This window comes from Botrytis byssoidea (genome assembly GCF_014898295.1).
Source record: "Botrytis byssoidea strain MUCL 94 chromosome Unknown BBYS_002, whole genome shotgun sequence".
In the NCBI taxonomy this organism is placed as follows: domain Eukaryota; kingdom Fungi; phylum Ascomycota; class Leotiomycetes; order Helotiales; family Sclerotiniaceae; genus Botrytis; species Botrytis byssoidea.
The window spans coordinates 1,078,693-1,098,109 of NW_024065843.1; the positions used below are offsets into that span (position 1 = coordinate 1,078,693).

Sequence of the window (19,417 nt, forward strand, 5' to 3'; positions counted from 1 at the left end):
TTAATATTAATAATTCTGATATTGATTTAATATAGAGATATTCTAAGATTTATATAAATAAGAATGTGAGAACATTTTTAATAAGTATCATTATTATATTATGAATTTATAAACGATTCAATGGGTAATATTTAAAATATGTTACGGAAATAAATATATTATATAATACTATATAACTCAATCTAGTAATCCTCTAAAGTACTCTAGTCTCATAATTATAAAATACTCTTTTATTTTTAGTATTCAATAAAACCTATTGTCTAAATAAATAACTATATTAATTAATCTAGATATCTTCATACATAATTCTTATATTTATATTTTAGTTTAATCAAGTTTATTATTACATTCACCTATTTCTTAATCAAAGTATTAATTAATATAGCTATATTACAGGAGCTGCACCTAAAATCACATGAAAGTATTTAGAGATCTTTGAAAATAATCAAAATTAAATTTCAAATAGGATTTCAATAAAATTGTAATTAATTATATTCTTATTTTTTAAAACTGATTAATGAGTTAATTGACTTAATAAATCGATTAACTTTTAATTATAGAATATCTGTTCTATAATTACTAATAAAAGTACTACTTAATTCACATATATCTATTAATTAATCTTTATTTACTAAATAATTATATTTATTATTTAATCTATAATAATTACTAGTTAATTTATGGCTATTATTCTATCTATACTTATTATAAAATGTCACGGAATTCACCGTCTTGTGCAACAACACGTGATTGAGCATAGCACTCCTTCGAAATACTTATTCCTATAATTACTATATAGTCCTTTATTCATTTCATATATAAATCCTAATATCTAATTAAACAACTTTATTACTTAATCAGAATATATAAGATAGATATAATCCTTATGATCATATCTCAAATCAATCTAGTTTATTATCACTATACATACCTATTATATAATCAAAGTGACCAATCGACATAGCTATCCCTCCATAATATAAAATAAATACTAATTAATGAAAAATAGATATTTATCTTTATTTTTTCTCTATAATACTATTTTTATAGATTCTAATATCAAAATCTAATATTTGTGTTATAATTCATGTTACGGCGCGAATACCTTCGTAATATTATATATATATATATAATCTTATATATATACAAGCGATTATATTTCAATTGAATTCGATTATAATAATTATAAAAGATTATATAGATTAAAAGATAAAACTATCTAAATATAATTCTTTTAAAACAAGAAAGAGAATTATATAGGTCGCTCAAGTATTGTTGCGATACGAGTGAATATACGTATGTGAGGCGCTAGCTCACTAGCGTACGCACGTATTGCATATAGCTTTCGTTGTTACGTGATTGGAACCAATAGAAGTTGTAAGCTTTACCACTACGCCATGCACGCAATCTGTCCAAAAGGCACAGTACTAGGCCACTTATATCCGCCCCCCGCTTATTTTATAGTGTCACATATTGCACCACTCTTTTTTAATATTAAATATTAAATTAATCAAGAATTATAAAATTATCAAATTTGAATAAATAAATAATGTATTCTTATATTATTAATATATATAAAAATTATTCTATTGTTGATTTTCAATCTGTTAATATTTAGTATGCTAGTTATTTGCTATAATATAAGTCTCAATTTTAGAAGATATATTAGTTTTTAAATTATTAAATAATTTTTTATTTAATATATTCTAAATTATTTATAAACAATTCTTTAATTTTTGATAAATATATTTTGATTTGTTTTTATTAATAATAATATCAGGAAATGTTTTATATATTCTTATCTTTAGGATTTATTATATATATTTTATAGAATTGAAATTAAAAGAATAAAAAAATCTCTTTTTTTTAAAATCAATTTTGTATTTTATAAATATAATAAATAGAAGTATTATTCTATATAAATTTATATTTTGAATTAAGTTTTTTGAAAATAGAACCTATTTCAATTTTAAAAATTTCAAAATAAGATTTAATATTATATCTATATTTTGTATTCTCAAAATCTCTATTTATTATATATAGATTACTTCTCTTAATATCTCAAAAGCTTTTTTAATATATAATCTTTATATTCTTATTTGTATTATATATTTCGATTATTTCTAAATTCTATTTCTGAAAACTAATATAAAAGTATTATTTTAATCTTTTTTTTTTTTTTTTTTTATAAAGTATTTATTTGATTATACAATTAGATTTCATTCTTTAATTATCAATTTCCTATAAGTTAAGTATTATTTAAACTATTTAGTAATATATACTAATATAAATTCTGAATTTTTTATATTTCTAATTAATTATACTATATTCAATTAAAATCCTTTTAATAATTTTAATATTACAATTAAATCTAACCTTTTAAATAATCTATTTATATATAACTTTTGAAAACAATTATATATATTATAATAGTATTTATTTATTTTGTTTAATATATAATTTAGATTAACTAATATATAATAGATATTACCATTATTGTATACCAGATTTTGTAAAAAAGTATATTATATAATTCTATAAGAAAATCCAAAGTTTTTTATAATTTGATAAAAATTGAAGCTTTCTTTTGCTTTGCTAATTATTTTGCTATATATATATAAAGTAAAATGTTTATAAGAATTATTTTGTATACCTTCAATATATTATATATTATAAATTGAAAGCATAACTAAAATAATAAAATGTAATTATAGGAGTGTAATGCGTGAAAAAACGCGTTTTATAAAGTTTCGGCTAATAGAAGTGCATGGTGACTGTATCAGGGATTGGTTCCTGATAGCTTACTATTATATATATATACCTGTAACATTCGTAGCTCTAGAGCCTAGAATAGATTAGACACAATATCAATGAATACAGCATACCTATTATGAAGACATCATAATCACCACGGAGGTGATACCAACAATTATATCATTTGTACGTTCTAATAATTAAAGATATCAAAAATCCTTGAATACCGTTTTCAGTATTAGTTTTTGGTAAAGTGACTTGAGATAATATGGATATAATCTATACATACTATTCGTAGTATTAATAAATAGTCTTCCCGAGAGACATTACAGTCGCGGAGCGAAAGTTGAATCATTTAGTCAAAACATAAGTCTTTACTCAATACATTCTACGAGACTACGATGCGAATACTTCTAGGTAGATAACAATACTTTTCAATACATTAGGATTGATGGTTAAGAGAACAATGAGCATGGTGATGTAGCGTTTCGAATAGCGATCCATTATCAATATTGAGTACTCTCTATTTTCTCTACACAAAATATCATGCAGGGAAAACTAATCAAGCGAAAAACTGTTGTAGTTTTCTAGACAGGATATAGATCCATTGATGAAATACTAATGATGCACTCTATCATGCAAGTACTTCCAAATAGAGAGATAGCTGATGCTATGCCAGACGGACACGAAATGGAAGAACTGATGATTGGAAAAACAAGTGGTGGAAGTATACGAGCACACAGGCTTGACGTTCAAGAGAGATTAGTAGATGACCAGTTTTCCAGGGATTAAAATATGTGATGCAAGTTCTTCCAAACAGAGGATTGTTATCCTTCACAATATGGGGTATATGATGCTGTGTTCGATGATTAGAACAACAGCTGGTAAGCTGGCATCATTGTCAAGTAACATACCTTACAATTTATGTGTTTGACGGCAGATATTTGTTATCCTTGCCAGAAAACGAGTATGGCCTGCCTCTTTTGCAGTCCTGCCATGATTATAAAAGGCATATCTTTTCCTGCCAATCCTCAAAACAACACCATCAACAACCACATTTACAATCAATCATTCAGCACTTCGAATCCTCAAGTCATTCATCATGCAGACCACCATCCTCATCACTGCCTTTGCCATCTTCGGCGCCATGGCTACTCCGGCCCCAAGCCTCTTGGGCATTGAAGTCATCCGCGAGGATAATGTAACCTTGGTTCGTGAAGTTGTAAGTCTCAAAACCACATCTCAACTTCAATTGCTGTGACTAATGTGTTTCCAGCCACGCTCATTGAACGCACGATCGTGCACCAACTGTGTTCACGTTGGAGGCGAGTGCACAATTGGAGAGGGTAACTGCTACAGCTCTGAGCATGCTTATTGCACCGATTGTGGTAACGGACGTGTCATCTGTGTTGATACTGCTGGGGGTTCTTGCGCTGCTCCATAGGCATATACAAGCGGTATTATATTCGGCACTTCGGCTTGGAGTTTACTCTGTTGATGAAGGAGTGGTGGAGGAATCACAATCATCTTCTGTATCTTAAAGGCCTAGATATCAGTCGACTGTCATTACCAAATACTGAAATAAAGCTTTTTGGCATATTCCTGTGAAGATAGTAATTAGATACTTTGGTTTAAGGTGAGGGAACGTAATGTATCGATGTTATCACGGTCTTGAACGTAAGTCATAAGAAGCAGCGGGGACTGTCAGAGTGAAAGTAGAAGGATCTTTCAGTGAAAATTCATCATAAGCTTTCGACTATTTGTTAGCCCTGTTTTATAAAAATCCCGGGGTAATTTTCTCAAGAGGCAAGCATTCGAACTCTATGAATGATAGCGAAAATTTTCCGGGAATAAGAGAATCAATAGATTTAGTCGAATTGAAAGGGGACTAGATGAAAGGTACAAGTCAGTTTTACCTTCATGATAACTATTCAGTCACGTTAAAAAGGCCTGTTGATATGAGAAGGATACGAATGACGTAGAACCTAGAATGTAGGCTTTGGTTGTCAATATGTATTCCGTTTAAGGAGCTAGCTAATTACAGAAAGGAGCGAGCCTTATATAGACCTTGCTGTAGGACTAGCTCCTTTGATGTTAATTCGAAAGTACTATTAACAATCCTTACTACTTTTACTCATCACATAATCGCATACCTAATAGTAGGAATTGACAAGTCTCTAATTCGACAAGTCAACTTATATACCATATCATTAAAACTGCAGTAACCTTATAATTTTGATGGAAGGAAAATTCGAAATTATATAATCGAGTCAAGTTTCGATGTCTGGAAAGGAAGATCTCTTATCACTATCCACCGGCCAGAAAAGATACAATATTAAAACAGGAAGCTCTCTCTCATCACTCGTCTGATATTGTCATTAGTTTTTGTACGTGAGGGGCATGCATATAAAATATGCGCAACCTATTAATGACAATAACACAAAGTATAGTAAAATCTATCTACAAGAATATCGTTTTTATAGTCTTCTTTAAGAATATAGAAAGGTATTTAACTAATCCCAATCCAATAGTAATCCGCTTCTAATTAGTTTCAATCCAGTTATAAGTTCACAACAATTTTAATGTTGTCTCAAATGACTAAAATTTTAACATGTCTAGTATATAATGATCATATTCGAGCGATAGAACTCCTAGGTAGTCCAATAGGAATATATATAACCACAGAATCGAAAAAACATAAGGATATTCTAATCGAGAGGCTTTAAGAACATAAATCATTTTTAGGCTTAAAAAACATATTCTTATAGAGTGTTCGCTTTTCTATGGGGGTCCTTATAGAGAGGTTTTGCTGTGCTTCTCCAAGAGCGAGTTCAAGGAAATGATACGATGATGATGCTAATATGATTATCAATGCATATGTGGATTCCATCCGGCCCATTCGGAACAGAGATATCTCGCACAGTCGATCAGTTTAGGTTAGACGACAAGGATATCTTGCAAGCAGTCATTCGGCCCGTAGAACAGGGATTCCATTAGCGCCGCGGGTGCACACGAGCGGCACAGCTCGCCTCGTGACTTCACGATACGAGATACGATGTAACTTCTTATCGTGTACCGTCTGCTATTGGTACAAGATATACTAGCGAGGGGATCGCTCATGTGATAGATGCCAAGCTTATCAGACGATTCTTATTGGTCTGGAAGATAGAGGGTAGAGATTAGATGAATTAGGGAAAATTCTTGTCAATTGGGATGTGGATTACTTTTGTACGCGAGGAGTGTGTATTACTGTGTTGAATAGTATTGCTATAAGGTACTGATAGATATTGTGCGGTAGAGTTACGTGCTACTGCAACGAGACCAAGGAAAGAATTATCAGTCTCTGCTAGATCTGCTAAATTTGACTGTGAAGCGAGTGCCTATAGCAATTATGCAAGATATGGAAATGGGCGACGTGGAAGTCTCAGATGAGGTTGTAACTATTGCTACTGGTTCCAAAACTTCATCGGACAGAGAGAAGATAGACAAACTTGAGGCGCGCGACTCGTTCTCACAAAAAGAACCCGTTGTGAGCATGACCCCCAAAGACTCTACTCCAGCAGCGACAGAACAACCAGTCAGTGTAAATAATGAGCCACAGTACCCTGAGGGTCTCAAAATCGTCGCCATTATACTGGCCCTGTGTTTGGCTGTATTTTTGGTGGCGCTGGATCAGACGATTATTTCGACTGCTATTCCGAAGATTACTGATCATTTCAAAAGTACGGGAGATATTGGTTGGTAAGTGTATTGATGCTGTGTGTTAGGCGTCGGATCGATGTTTTAAGGTTTATTTGTATGAGTGATTGCTGATGTCTGTAGGTATGGATCAAGCTACTTACTTACGAAAGCGGCGTTGCAGCCTAGCTTTGGGAGGATATACTCAATCTTCAGCGTTTGTGTGCACTGCCTTTTCCAAATATAGAACTGGTTTTTGGCTCACGATTTGATAGATCAAATATACCTTCCTGACTGCCATTGCCATCTTTGAGCTTGGGTAAGTAATCATCACATCCTCTATCAGTCCCGCGTACTGACAGATCAATACGTAGCTCCTTAATCTGCGCTACGGCAACGAGCAGCAATATGCTGATCGTTGGCCGAGCGATCGCTGGAGCGGGAGTAGGAGGTCTATTTACAGGTTCGATTATTATTGTTGTGTATAGTCGTAAGTTCTAGCTTACTTCAACTCACCACCCATACAAATGATTTCATCGAGACGAACAGAACTAACTTGAGAAGTACCGTTGCGTAAGAGGCCACTAGCAATGGGTATAATAAGTAGTATGTGGGGAATAGCATCAGTCGCCGGACCATTGCTCGGCGGCGTCTTTACGCAAGTCCCCCATTTACAGACATAGCATCTATAGACCCACTGACCTTCTCAAACAGCGATAAGCTTTCCTGGCGTTGGTGCTTCTACATCAAGTAAGAATATCAATACCCCATACCCCAAATCCAGAACCTCAACAAACGCCAGCTAACTCCCCCTCCCCGCCACAGCCTCCCCATCGGAGCCTTCTGTGTCGCTGTAATATCTCTCATCCTTCACATCAACCGCCCCAATAATCCCTCCTCTCTTACCCTCAAACAACGCATTTTAAAGCTCGACCTCCTCGGTGCCTCTCTCCTCATTCCTGCCATAATTTGTCTCCTCCTACCTCTCCAATGGGGCGGCTCTACTTACCCTTGGAACAGCGGCCACGTTATTGGCCTCTTCGTCACCTCAGCTATTCTCACCCTCCTATTCGTCTGCACACAAATCCGGCTCGGCGAGGCCGGAACCCTCCCTCCATACCTTTTCCAAAATCGGAATACCGTATGCGCATTCGCATTCTCCGCATTTTTCGGCGCTGGTTTCTTCAGTCTCTCCTACTATCTCCCCGTATATTTCCAAAGTGTCAAAGGCTCCTCTGCCCTGCATGCCGGAATCCAAATGCTCCCCTTACTGCTCGCATGCACGGTCAGTTCCACTGGAACCGGGGCTGCGATCTCCGCACTCGGGTACTACACCCCAATCATGCTCGTCTGCATGTTGTTGTTTGCCATTGGCTCCGGGCTACTAACCACGCTGTCGGTCAACACGTCGTATGCGCGGAACGCCGGGTTCCAGGTTCTTACCGGTCTGGGTGTGGGTGTTGGGTTCGAGAGCGGAATTATTGTCGCGCAGACGGTGATGTCAAACAAGCGGATTCCGGTGGCTATATCGTGTGTTTCGTTGTTTATGACGCTTGGTGGAGCGGTATTTGTACCGGTTTCGCAGACACTGTTTCAGAACAAGTTGGTAGGGGGGATTGAGGAGAGGGTCCCGGGGTTAGATGCGAGGGCATTCTTGGATAGTGGGGTTACGGAGATTAGGGCGCTATTGAAAACATGGGGGCAGGAGGGACAATTGGAGAAGGTATTGGAGGCGTATGCGGAGGGGTTGAGGGCGACATTTTGGGTTTCGACGGCTTGTGCTATTGGGGGTTTCTGGCCGCCTGTGGGTTGGAGTGGAAGAGTGTAAGGAAGGAGAAAAAGGAAGGGGGGCATTGACCTAGTAAGGTTGGAATAATAGGATTTTTATATACGGTGATTGACGGGAAGTTGGTTTATGAAACAAAAAATACGACTTGCATGCCATGAGGGGGTAAATGTAAACAAAATTGATAGAATATACGAATATAGAGGACAAGATATTTAGAGAAAAGAAAACAATTTTGAGAATGTGGGTAACCATCAACAGCAGATTCTCGCTTTGATAACCCGTTGAATTTATGCAAGCAACCTATATCTTAGTCAATCGGCTTATACTCCAAAAACAAGTTTCAGAATTCCCAGAGAGTACACTCGTAGTCTACTGGCGACTCGACTATATCTTTGCAATCCCGTCTTGTTCCCTTCGTGTTGTTCGCCAGACGTAATACGAGAAGATTTGCTGCCTCAAAGTTACTTGCATGGCTTTCATACCATTCTAACGAAGCGCGCGGTGGTTGTTCACTGGGATACATGTACAAATGCAACATTATAAAGAACCTTGGAATGACTTTCATTTTTCCACCACACGACGCGAACTCGACCTCAAAAGCAATTGGCATGTTCACACATACCAAAATATTAGTATATTTAACACTCAGAAGCAAAAAAGCAAGCAAAATCTGATCACTGGCGGTTTCGAACCGCCGACCTTGGCGTGCCAAACCTATCTGAATGGATAGAACAGATATTAGCACCACGCTCTAACCAACTGAGCTAAGCGACCTGGTTATTTGATGGGAGTGGGGCGCTCAAAGAGATATACATAGATGTGATGAAGTGGGTCTATTAAACGTCAAAGCTTTCCAATCAGTGGCGTACCCATTCTTGTGGTCAAATTCCGCCTGTTTTTTCTCCTACGAATAGGGTGGGTGGGGCAGGTAAGTTTAGGATCATGCTGTTTATGCTCATATTCTGTGTTGCGTTACCATTGCATGAGATAGCAAAATCAAGCCACTTTCTCATCACGAATTTTTCGACATCAACGAAATCGGAATTGGTGGCTTTCGCTCATGGTGTAACTGAAACAGAGTCTTTCGAAACACTTTTCGACAGAGGTGGTAAACAATGCTGAGGAGGGCAGATGCGATGAAGTTGCGATTGAAACAAAGAAGTACTGCTCCTTAGCTTCAGCTGTACACGGAATGCTTTGCATGCTCCAACATATAATCCTGCTCCTAAAAAGGATTTAACAGAAAAAGAAGAACACAGTTTGATCCATTAAATTATCCACTGACAGATAAATGATAGATATACTTCTTCTTCAACCTTTCTTCAGATGGGGGCAAGCCCCCAGACCCCCAGACCTCGCTGCGCTCGAAAAAACAGACAAGGTTTTTATGTTCATGTTGAGAACGAAACAAAATATTGGCTAAAATGCCCTGTTTAACATATAACGCCTCCTAAGATGTCGGGGCCAGCGTCTCTTTATATATATATATACTAGTACTTGAGCTGTAAAATTGACCTTCAAGATTGGACTTGATGCATTCAACAACTATCTTACTGCCGGAAAGCGGTGACCAAGCACGTGACAAAGACCTTCAGATCAATTTGTTGCATATCTGAAAAAACGACAAATCAAATTACAACCATCTCCATAAATTCAGCGCCAAATTGAAAAAGTTCCATCGACTGGGAATAAGAACAAATTTCTCGGAGTTATTCCCGGCGTGAATCACTCGTGAATATTGCCTGATAGCTAAGAACTTGGATTTCAACTCTCAAGGCAGCATCACTTTACACACTCTTTAAGAAGTTTGATGTCAAAACAACGGCTTAAAACATTTGATTTTAATATATTATTTCCTTGCTGTAATAGCGTCGATGTCTCTTTCTCGGTTGCGACCGTGTCGCATTATTTAAAGAGCTAGGTAATTTTAGCTTTACGGCAATCAAATATACAACTGCAAAAATGGCCGCCTGGAGACCTCTCAAACTTTCTAACTCTGCTGGCGCACAACTACCCCTCTTCCTCATCTCATCCGAATTCAACAATGATTCATACCTAGTTCAACTGACCGATTTAACGAATACCTGGGCCGAAAGTGTAGATCGTGATGCGATAATCGAACGAAGCAGAGAAGGGAATACCAGTATCGATCCAAGTGAGGACGAGGACCAGTTATCGATATTTCTTGAAAAGATCGGACTTGGTCTTGCAGGAGGAAATGATACTTGTCTATGTCTGCAAGTCGGACCGGACATTGCAGATATCTCACCAAGTCTACTTCTCCATGTTACGATCCAACTACCCGGTGGATTGAAGGACTTAGAATGGCGATACGAATTGGCTTTACAGACGCCGAAAGAAACCGTCAACAAGTTGCTTCTTCCAAGTTTAATCGCGCTACAAGAAAAGAAAAAAGAAGTCGAGGAGCTAGTGGAGTTGCTTGAGGAGAAAGATGCGGTTATACAGAAATTGGTGGATACTTTGGAAAATCAAGGGACTGACCTAGGTACCATATTCCATCAGGTTGCAGGAAGACCGGGAAAGAAAATTGGCAGGAAGAAGGCGAGTGAGAAGATCCAAGGATTGAAAATTTTCGACGTAGAAGCTTGGAAGCAGAAGTCGAGATCTGATAAACCGGACGATAAGTGGGAGTTATTGAACAATGTCTTTGGTGGCAATGACATAAGTCCGAATCTCTCCAAGACGAATAGTCTTGACAAAGAGAATCGGAAACACAATTGGTGGGAGCATATGCAGGGCAAGAGGGTCGGTACGTTAGGGAGTAAGCTTACGACCAATATAACAGATTCATCGTGGAGACGTACTCCACAAGAACATACACAACCCGAGGATGATTTTCAAGTGCAATCAACACCACCTCATCTCTCAAGGACTAGGGCGAAGCCTGATGTTTTAATGGATGATTCTACAGATGATGATGATGATGATCTCGATGCTCCATCCCAGCGTTCGAGAGTAGCAGATAATCTGTCTATTTCGCAAGCTCGCGCACCAAGTCCCGATCGAACTATAAGCCCAAGCCCACCAAGAGCGAAACCCCTTGTTAAACTGGGTACCAAACGCAAAGTTCCAACACCAAGTCCTCCAAGTCAAAACGCAGATGATACCACTGAAGATGACGAACCTATATCAGACAGCTTACACTCTACAAATGCAATTGATAATAATGATAATGATAATGATACCACTGATGATGACGACCCATCCTCTCCACCATCAAAACGCCAACAGACTTCCAAGACTTCGCCAGCTAAGCAGAAAGGCAAGCTTGGGAAGATAAGCGGAAAGAAAGCTCCATCGCCTGCTCCAGAACCGGAGTCGGAGCCGGAGCCGGAGCCAATCGTTGAACCTGAGGCTATTAAGGTGCGACCCAAAAGAGGCATGCTCGGCAAAATAGGCGGAAAGAAAAAGGAGACAGCATCATTACCTGAAATCGACTCTCAGAGTTCAGTGTCGCCAAAGAAGAAGCTTGGTACGATCGGTGGGAGGAAGACCGCTATCGAGAGCGCTAGTCAGGGAGAAGATAGCCCTGACGAAGTGAACAGAGGAAGGGGAAGAGCACTTACGACAGAGGAGACGGAGAAATCAAGAGAAAAAATCCCACCACCAAGAGAGACCTCTGAGGAACGGGCTGATAAGAAGAGAGCGATTTTGAAAAAGGAATTGGAAGCAAAAAGTAAGGCACCAGCTAAAAAGAAAAGGAAATTTTGAGGGGAGAAATCGTGGGTAGTGAAAATGTGTAAACATATAAGTATGTTCATCTGCCCCATCTGAACAATCTTGCATTTTCTTTACAGACCTTGCTTCTTGTCATTAGCCTTGCGCACATCATCCATTTTCCAATTATCTACAGCATCTCAGCAGCCTCACTAGCTAGACGACAAGTCTCTCTATTTGAAGTTTCATTACACTCGTCACCACATCACATACCCAAAGTACTTTCTTTGTGTTTATTGCACCCTCACAAAATTCATTCGAGTACTGTTCAATCTTTGAATGCCATGTCTCTTGCTTCAAGTCGTTTACCTTATCTGATGCGCGGCCTCTGGTGCCTCTCTTCTTGCACCAAGCGTTACCTCGATGCTCTATTGAGAAACTCCAAATTTATTTAATAAATCTTCCTCTACCAGTAGCTGAGTAAGACTCGAGATCATGGTTGCATATGTCAAGCACGGATCACATACTACCCATATTGTTGCCATGTGGTTTTGTTGCATGTCTAGAGCACAGACCGCATTGTTGAGTTGTTTGTATGGAGGTGAAAAGGTTTGTGGTCTTGTGTCTTCTCCATGAATTCGTGTTCTCGCTATGCTTCCAACACCTTTTTCGATACACTGGTTGGGCTGGCATGCTTTGGCGAAACATCTACACAGACAAGTCACATGTTGAAAACCCTTCGACATGTTGTTTTGTTGCTTATCTCAAGCACAGACCGGGCTCTTGAGAAGCCATGTTTGTGTAAAGTAGACATCTTTTGCTCTGTTTCGACGTTGTTCTACATCTTTCAGTATGGTATAGGCGGGATATGAGGTTGGAGATTAGTCAACACGTACTTGAAATCTACAATCTATCATCTCTTGTGCTCGTACAGTGATCAGTGATATAGATGCAATAGGTAGATATCGCGTTGCGCAACAGCTGAGTAGAGCTACTTGTCCGATAGGTACTTACTTGGAATGAAAGTAGACAATTTGACTTTTTGACATACTGGATGAGAATTTCCAGATATTCTATATCAATAACGTTAATGAATATGCAAAGCGGTTTATGGATAGCCCTGTTTAGGGGTATAAGCATGTCGGTACAATATGTATAAAGCGTATTAGATCGACTTGATCATTAGCTCAACCCCTTTTCCCATGGAGCCACATCAAGCGGTATCCAAATCATCTTTCTGTGATGGCCAATACGTTCATTCTACATTATGAAGAGATTGACTTTGAGACTCTACAGATATGCGCAATCTAGATCGTATCACTATCTTGGTAATGTAATGTGCGAATCTTCCTATAATACTCGTCTATGTAATTGAGTGAGTATATCATCCTCAATACGTACATGTATATCACCATCTTGGTAAAGTACAAATGTTTATATAATTCAATCGAGTAAGTATATCATCCTCAATATACACATACATATATCACCATCTTGGTAATGTGTGAATCCTTACTCTATGCAATCGAGTAAGTATAACATTTTCAATATATGCATGTACTGTATTGTATTGTACTGTATCGTATGTCGTACACTCATAAGGCTGAGACAAGCCTTCTGTTTCTACAGATGTACGCACGTACGTATCTTATTGAATCAAACTAACCCCAGCGTCCACCAGTGGTCTCAACTAAACGATTAGTGTCAACGTCTAACGATGCTTAGATTCCCATATCTGATGAATTATATGATAGCGGGTAATTATACAATATATAAATAGATAGATAGACGATAGCAAGAAAAGAAATAATCCATCATCCATCAAAAAAATCTCCCATCGCGATGATAAAATCACAGACATGCAACAAAAGCATTCCTCGAGCACCTCCTTGTCTTTTTTTGTCTTCGCGTGTACCATTTGTTGCACGTCTAGAAAATATGCATCGCGATCTTGCTTTTGTGATGAGATATCTCTGTTCGATGGATGGATGGTACGTATATCCATAGATAGGTACATAGATACAGACATAGCGACGAATTCTCGATGGCGCGCATTTCTTTCAGATCGTCTTTATCCGAAATGCGGCGGAGTGACGAAGTAAAGGAAGCGAGGATCGGGAGATGTTTATTGGGGGAGAAGGAAAGGGAAAGAAGAAAAGAAAAAAATAAATGATTAGTCATCATCGGCATCGTGATTGCGTTGGAGATGAGATTCTGTCTGGGGTTCTTTGTGAGTTATTGAATTTCTATGTTTATATTTTTTAAATGGTTTCCAAGGCATGGCAAATGAGAAATCTGGGAAATGGATGAAAGGAGAGGGAAGATTAGGTTTTGTTGCATGTCTGACATCGTCGATGTAAAATAATTACGGTAATTGCTGATGAGGATGATGGATGGATTGATGGATGGATTGATTACAGCGGGATGGCATCATTGGGGGGGTTTTTTGGACCTGGTTTGCTTTTCATCGTACGGTATGATGATGATGATGATGATGATGATGATGGTTGAGATGCGATGCGATGCGATGCGATGCAATGCGATGAAATGCGATGCGATGCGATGAAATGCGATGCGATGAGATGGTTAAGATGCCGATGACGCTGGTGGTTGGAAAGATGGGAAGATGGGATTAGGTAACACTACGGTACTGATCGGTGGGACTTTGAATTATTGATAGATGGATGCCTGCCTGGCTGGCTGGATGGCCTGATTTTGGATCGATGTGATGGAGATGAATAAATTTTGTGTAGGTAACCGCTGATGACCTCGGACTCCGGAAGGGCATCGACATCGACATCGAGATTTGGGAGGAGATGGATGATGGATGATGGAGGGAAGGAGCGAGGGAAGGAAGGAAGGATCGGTACCGATGGGTCGATGCTTTTTCGATGCTTTCCAGGTGTTTGTTTTTGTTCGCTTGTGGGTGGATCGGGTTATGGAAGGAAAGGGTCACGGGGTTTGGGATTTGGGGTTTGATGGATTTTGATTTGGACATTTGACATTGACATTAACATCAACATCAACATCAACATCAACATCAACATCAACATCGATTCATCGCGAATCGTAATGAATTGTGAATTGTCAATTGTTTCAAGCGGAAATAAGGATCGTATTGATTGAATCGATTCGATGGATTGATTCATTGATTCATTGATTCATTGATTCATTGATTCATTGATTTGTGGGTTTTGGTAATATATACATACCTAGGTACCTACTTACCTATGCTGATGAGATGAATCGGCGATTACTACTTGGTTGTAGGTATGGGTAGCTACCTAGGGATGCTTGAGTTAGCATAGGATTCAATTCTTTGATGGATAGGTGTATGCTCTTTTTTCCGTCGTCATTATCTTCTTCTTCTTCTTCTTCTTCTTCTTCTTCTTCTTCTTCTTCTTCGATTTACCTTTCCACTTGATGTCTTAGATGCAGGTACATATTGTATACATATTGTATATCATATCAAAGATTTCCACAAGAAAGAAGGTAGCTAGTATCTCGTATCATGCCTGCACCTTCCTCCCTTCCCTCCTTCTTTGCTTTACATCTTTCTTTCTTGCCAACAACACAATTCACCCCTTCCCTCTACATCCTCAATATGTTGCACATCTCACCAGCTTTTCACCAACTCCTTCTTTCCCAAATACCATCATGAGATTTTCTGTTGCACATCTCAATATTCACCCCGGTCACCCTATTGATACATTCCTATATCATTGATCTTCGTGTGTAAATGAGGGAGGTATCTAGGCAGGTGTACTTCATTCCTTTCCCTTTGATATACACTATCTAGGTAGATGTGTATCTTTTCGGTTGAATATCTCAGCATTCACACTTTCGCTCTGCCTGCTAGATTAGATGTACCTAGCAGATCCAAGGATCCATGTGAATGTACGGTTCGAGAAGGAGCAAAACTTCTTTGTTGCATATCGTATTTGATTCACCAGTGGATTCTCGTCACTTAATCAAATTACTCATACGAATAGAATAGATAGGTAGGTACCTAGGTATACCCGATTCCTCTCCTTTTTACATCACCATATCTTTGTCTTCACATAGTCATGATTTATCGAATCATCATCGAGTCAATACGCATGTATCATTCAAGAAAAGATGTTTTTCCTAGAATAATTCACAAACCTATAATCATATTTTACAACTGATTATCACGCCTTATTTCTATTGCTCATGCATCGCGATACTTCGTTGCATATCTTAACATCTCCCTCTCATAAAATCTAAATCTACCTACCTTTTCTACACATCCATCGAACCAATAAAGTGATATATACCTATCTTCCTGTTGCATATCGCATATCGCAATCGCGTTCTATTCACTTGTAATTATATTCATTAGCACATTGTCATAAATGATTGAGTATCAGAAATGCTGTGTTGTATACTAGGTATCTAGGTATCTATACATCCACCTCGTGTAACATATCATATGACATATGTAATGGGATTTACCTACTTATTTAGGAGGATCTGCGTATCGCATATCGCATGGAATTTACCTGCTTCTTATTACATACAAGTAGTGTACTTTGACTTAGGGGGTATCTATCTAGTATCTAGTATTTAATATCTAGTAATTAATGCCTAGTATCGCATCACTCGATTCTCGATTCTGGATATTTTGTTTACTTTACTTTGATATGATTCATTTCGATATCTTAAAGGGAGTCTGAATGGAAATGTAAATGGGAAGTCCTAGCATACATTTATACCAGAATCGATGAGTAGTAAAATTGTATATATGTCTACTCTTATGTGGCTAGTTCTATTATATATAATACTATTGTTCATCATTCATCAATTCTAACAAATATCCTTATTATACGTACAGAAAACATATGTTTGAGATAGGCAGAAAGAAAGAAAGAAAGAAAGAAGAAGAGGGTAGAGAAGACAAAGTTAGAGTCCTGAAAATAAGAAGGATAGATATGTATGTTGCATATCAGAATATTCATCCATACCTGGGTATAGGAGGAATGGTGAAGAGTACTATACTATACAGTATGAATGAAATGTCGTATATCCAAAACGTGTTAACAACGCCATTCAAAATTGGAATTCGCGTACTAAATCGATAGGAGATATTCTTATGCCATATCTTATTACCTACCTATTCACCCGTGTTGTCTGTCTGTCATTTTATATATGTATTGATTGGAGTACGTAGGTAAGTGAGTGTATTGTATTGTTTATATTACATATTTGCATTATCAACCTTGAGATTTGATCTTGCTTGAACTGTGAAGAATACCTAGGTGCTAGCACAGATATTGGATGTTTGGCGAGACGCGCGGATCTGCAAATACTGAATCACGAAATCAAGTATGATAGGAATGTATGAGAAGATTGAGATTATGTGAATGAGTAGCTAGGCAAGCGTGGAAGATTTGTGAGCATCAATAAATGTATCAAAAGGTACTCTGCGATCGAGAAATCTACTCGATACAATGTTAACTGTGATACGGAACAAATATGCAAGCGAAAGCAGACTCGAAAGTAACCAATCAAACTAGACTATTCAAAAAATACAAATACCAATACAAACTTTCCTCCATCGAAAGAAAGAAAAAGAACAAAAAAAATGCAGTGCTCCTCCTCCATTGAAAAACTATCCAACAATTAACTTACAAGAACCCAGACTCATTACAACAACTCCTCAATTCCTACACCATTCACGCAACCCCTTTATTACGCTTTAAATCCCTCAACCTGGAACTGCATTTTGAATCCCTCATGCGCCTTCCTCCTCCCCCTCTTATCAATATACCCTACCATGGCCGCAAACCCCAAACACCCCAACGCAATCACATATTGTCCGATCTGCAACGGAACCCCCCTACTAATCTGCTGACCCGTGCTCCTACTCGTGACAAACTGGATTGCTCCTCCAGCAGTACTAATACTACCCGCTGCACTCATCATATTACCCGCGCTCCACTGCAAGATCGCAGATGCCATTTTGGAGGTGGGGAGAGTCCAGATTGTCCAGAGAACTCCGATGCTGAAAGCAAAGAAAGGGACGAGAATGAGAGGGAGAAGTTTTTGTTGAATGCCGACGGCGAGTTCGATGTTTTCGGCAGTAGACGTGTCGGTACTTCCTTTGAAGAGCGCGGCTTGCACGATGGCGGCGGCGCTGCTGGCGGTTCGACCGTAAGGAAAATTCGGCGTGCAGACATCTTTACCCGTACTAGGGATGATAGCACACACTCCTGAGGTTGGGTTAGTATGGGTTGGGATGTATATCTATGTGTGTATATAACGTGATGTGTAGAGTGTATACGTACCAAAATAGCCAACTCGAAAATTCGGGACGATGAACTCGTTAGATGCACCGCTAAATACGTTGATCGTGAAGAAAGCTCGGGAGATCACGTTATTTGCCATGCATCCCGTCAAAACGATAACTACACGTTCATTAATAATCCGTCTCGTACGCTGATCAAAAAAGTGGTTTGGACTTACAATATAAACCAATGATAGGAAATCCGGTAAACATGAACAATATTCGTCGAATCCACAATTGCTTCGTCGGCAACTTCTCGTCTTCTTCATGGTACCCACCCACATAGTCCACCGCCCTATCGATTGTTTCTCTTACTCTTTCGCTATACTCCATTAATCTTTCCCTTGCAAGTCGAAGGTTTCTCTTCTCTTCACGAATTGACGCCTTTTCATCTTCGACTTTCTCTTCTTTAGCTCGAATTGCTGCATATTTTGCTCTCAATTGAGATTTCTCCCTTCTTAATTCTGATTCACGCCTCCGCAACTCAGATTCATCTCTCTTCACATCCCTGTGCTTTTCTCTTAACAATTCTGCAGCTTCTCTCTGGTCATTTTTGGCGACGTAAGCTTTCTCCTCAAATCGTTCCTTTTCCTTCGCAAATTCTGCGTCTTGTCTCTTCAACCGCGATGCTTTGTCTGCTAGACTTCTCATCTCCATTGCCTTTTCTTCTGGAGTTATCTTTGCCCCTGCCTCTGACCACCATCTTTGATCTCGAAGGCTATCTTGTCCCTTGCCTGACCACCAACGATCTCGACTGCTTTTGGGTTGTTTCTTTGAAGTAGAATAATTTGGATTGTTCTTCTTTCGGCGCCTTTTCTTCTGGTGCCTTTTCCACAACACTTTGGCGGCAGGCCGAGCCAGCCACATTTACCTATCTTTGAAATCTGTATCCGGGGGTCGACTTTTGTATGAAAACATAAATAAAGGTGTTACGGAAAGTATTTCTCGCTCATTAATGAAACAAGAGTAAATCAACCTGAGGTGAACATCATCGATTGTTGATCAAAGTTGGAACAGGGAAGCATGAAAGATGCTGGAAGGGGAGTTGGGGGAATGCTTGCATTATCTCTTTGGTGAAAAGACAGGACTCCGGCCTTGGTCACAACCATTATCTGGGTTTGTGGTTACTGTAGAAGTTCGTAATGACCACGCTAAAACTATGTGTAAGGTCTAGAATCCAGACCTGCAAAAGATGCCTTCTTGAATTGGGG

General features: G+C 38.5%; 4 protein-coding genes across 4 annotated transcripts; 3 read left to right on the forward strand and 1 right to left on the reverse strand.

Annotated features, from left to right (window-relative positions):
• Positions 1–3,719: 3,719 nt before the first annotated feature.
• EAE97_001106 (uncharacterized protein) lies at positions 3,720–4,420 on the forward strand. Its single transcript, XM_038871616.1, has 2 exons — positions 3,720–3,976; positions 4,031–4,420. Exons 1-2 carry the CDS (start codon positions 3,857–3,859, stop codon positions 4,196–4,198), a joined length of 288 nt encoding a protein of 95 aa, XP_038737517.1. The 5' UTR covers positions 3,720–3,856; the 3' UTR covers positions 4,199–4,420.
• A 1,725-nt stretch (positions 4,421–6,145) lies between these two features.
• On the forward strand, positions 6,146–8,260 carry EAE97_001107 (uncharacterized protein; the record flags this gene model as incomplete). The annotated part of the gene is made up of 7 exons (XM_038871617.1): positions 6,146–6,495; positions 6,577–6,649; positions 6,708–6,751; positions 6,807–6,922; positions 6,997–7,090; positions 7,147–7,182; positions 7,258–8,260. 7 exons carry the CDS (start codon positions 6,146–6,148, stop codon positions 8,258–8,260), a joined length of 1,716 nt encoding a protein of 571 aa, XP_038737518.1.
• A 1,923-nt stretch (positions 8,261–10,183) lies between these two features.
• On the forward strand, positions 10,184–11,953 carry EAE97_001108 (uncharacterized protein; the record flags this gene model as incomplete). Its single annotated transcript, XM_038871618.1, has 1 exon — positions 10,184–11,953. One exon carries the CDS (start codon positions 10,184–10,186, stop codon positions 11,951–11,953), a length of 1,770 nt encoding a protein of 589 aa, XP_038737519.1.
• A 5,494-nt stretch (positions 11,954–17,447) lies between these two features.
• Positions 17,448–19,256, reverse strand: EAE97_001109 (uncharacterized protein). Its single transcript, XM_038871619.1, has 3 exons — positions 18,386–19,256; positions 18,208–18,327; positions 17,448–18,132 (listed from the first exon to the last, which is right to left on the reverse strand). The coding sequence occupies exons 1-3, from the start codon at positions 19,071–19,073 to the stop codon at positions 17,612–17,614; spliced, it is 1,329 nt and encodes a 442-aa protein (XP_038737520.1). The 5' UTR covers positions 19,074–19,256; the 3' UTR covers positions 17,448–17,611.
• Between the last annotated feature and the right edge of the window lie 161 nt (positions 19,257–19,417).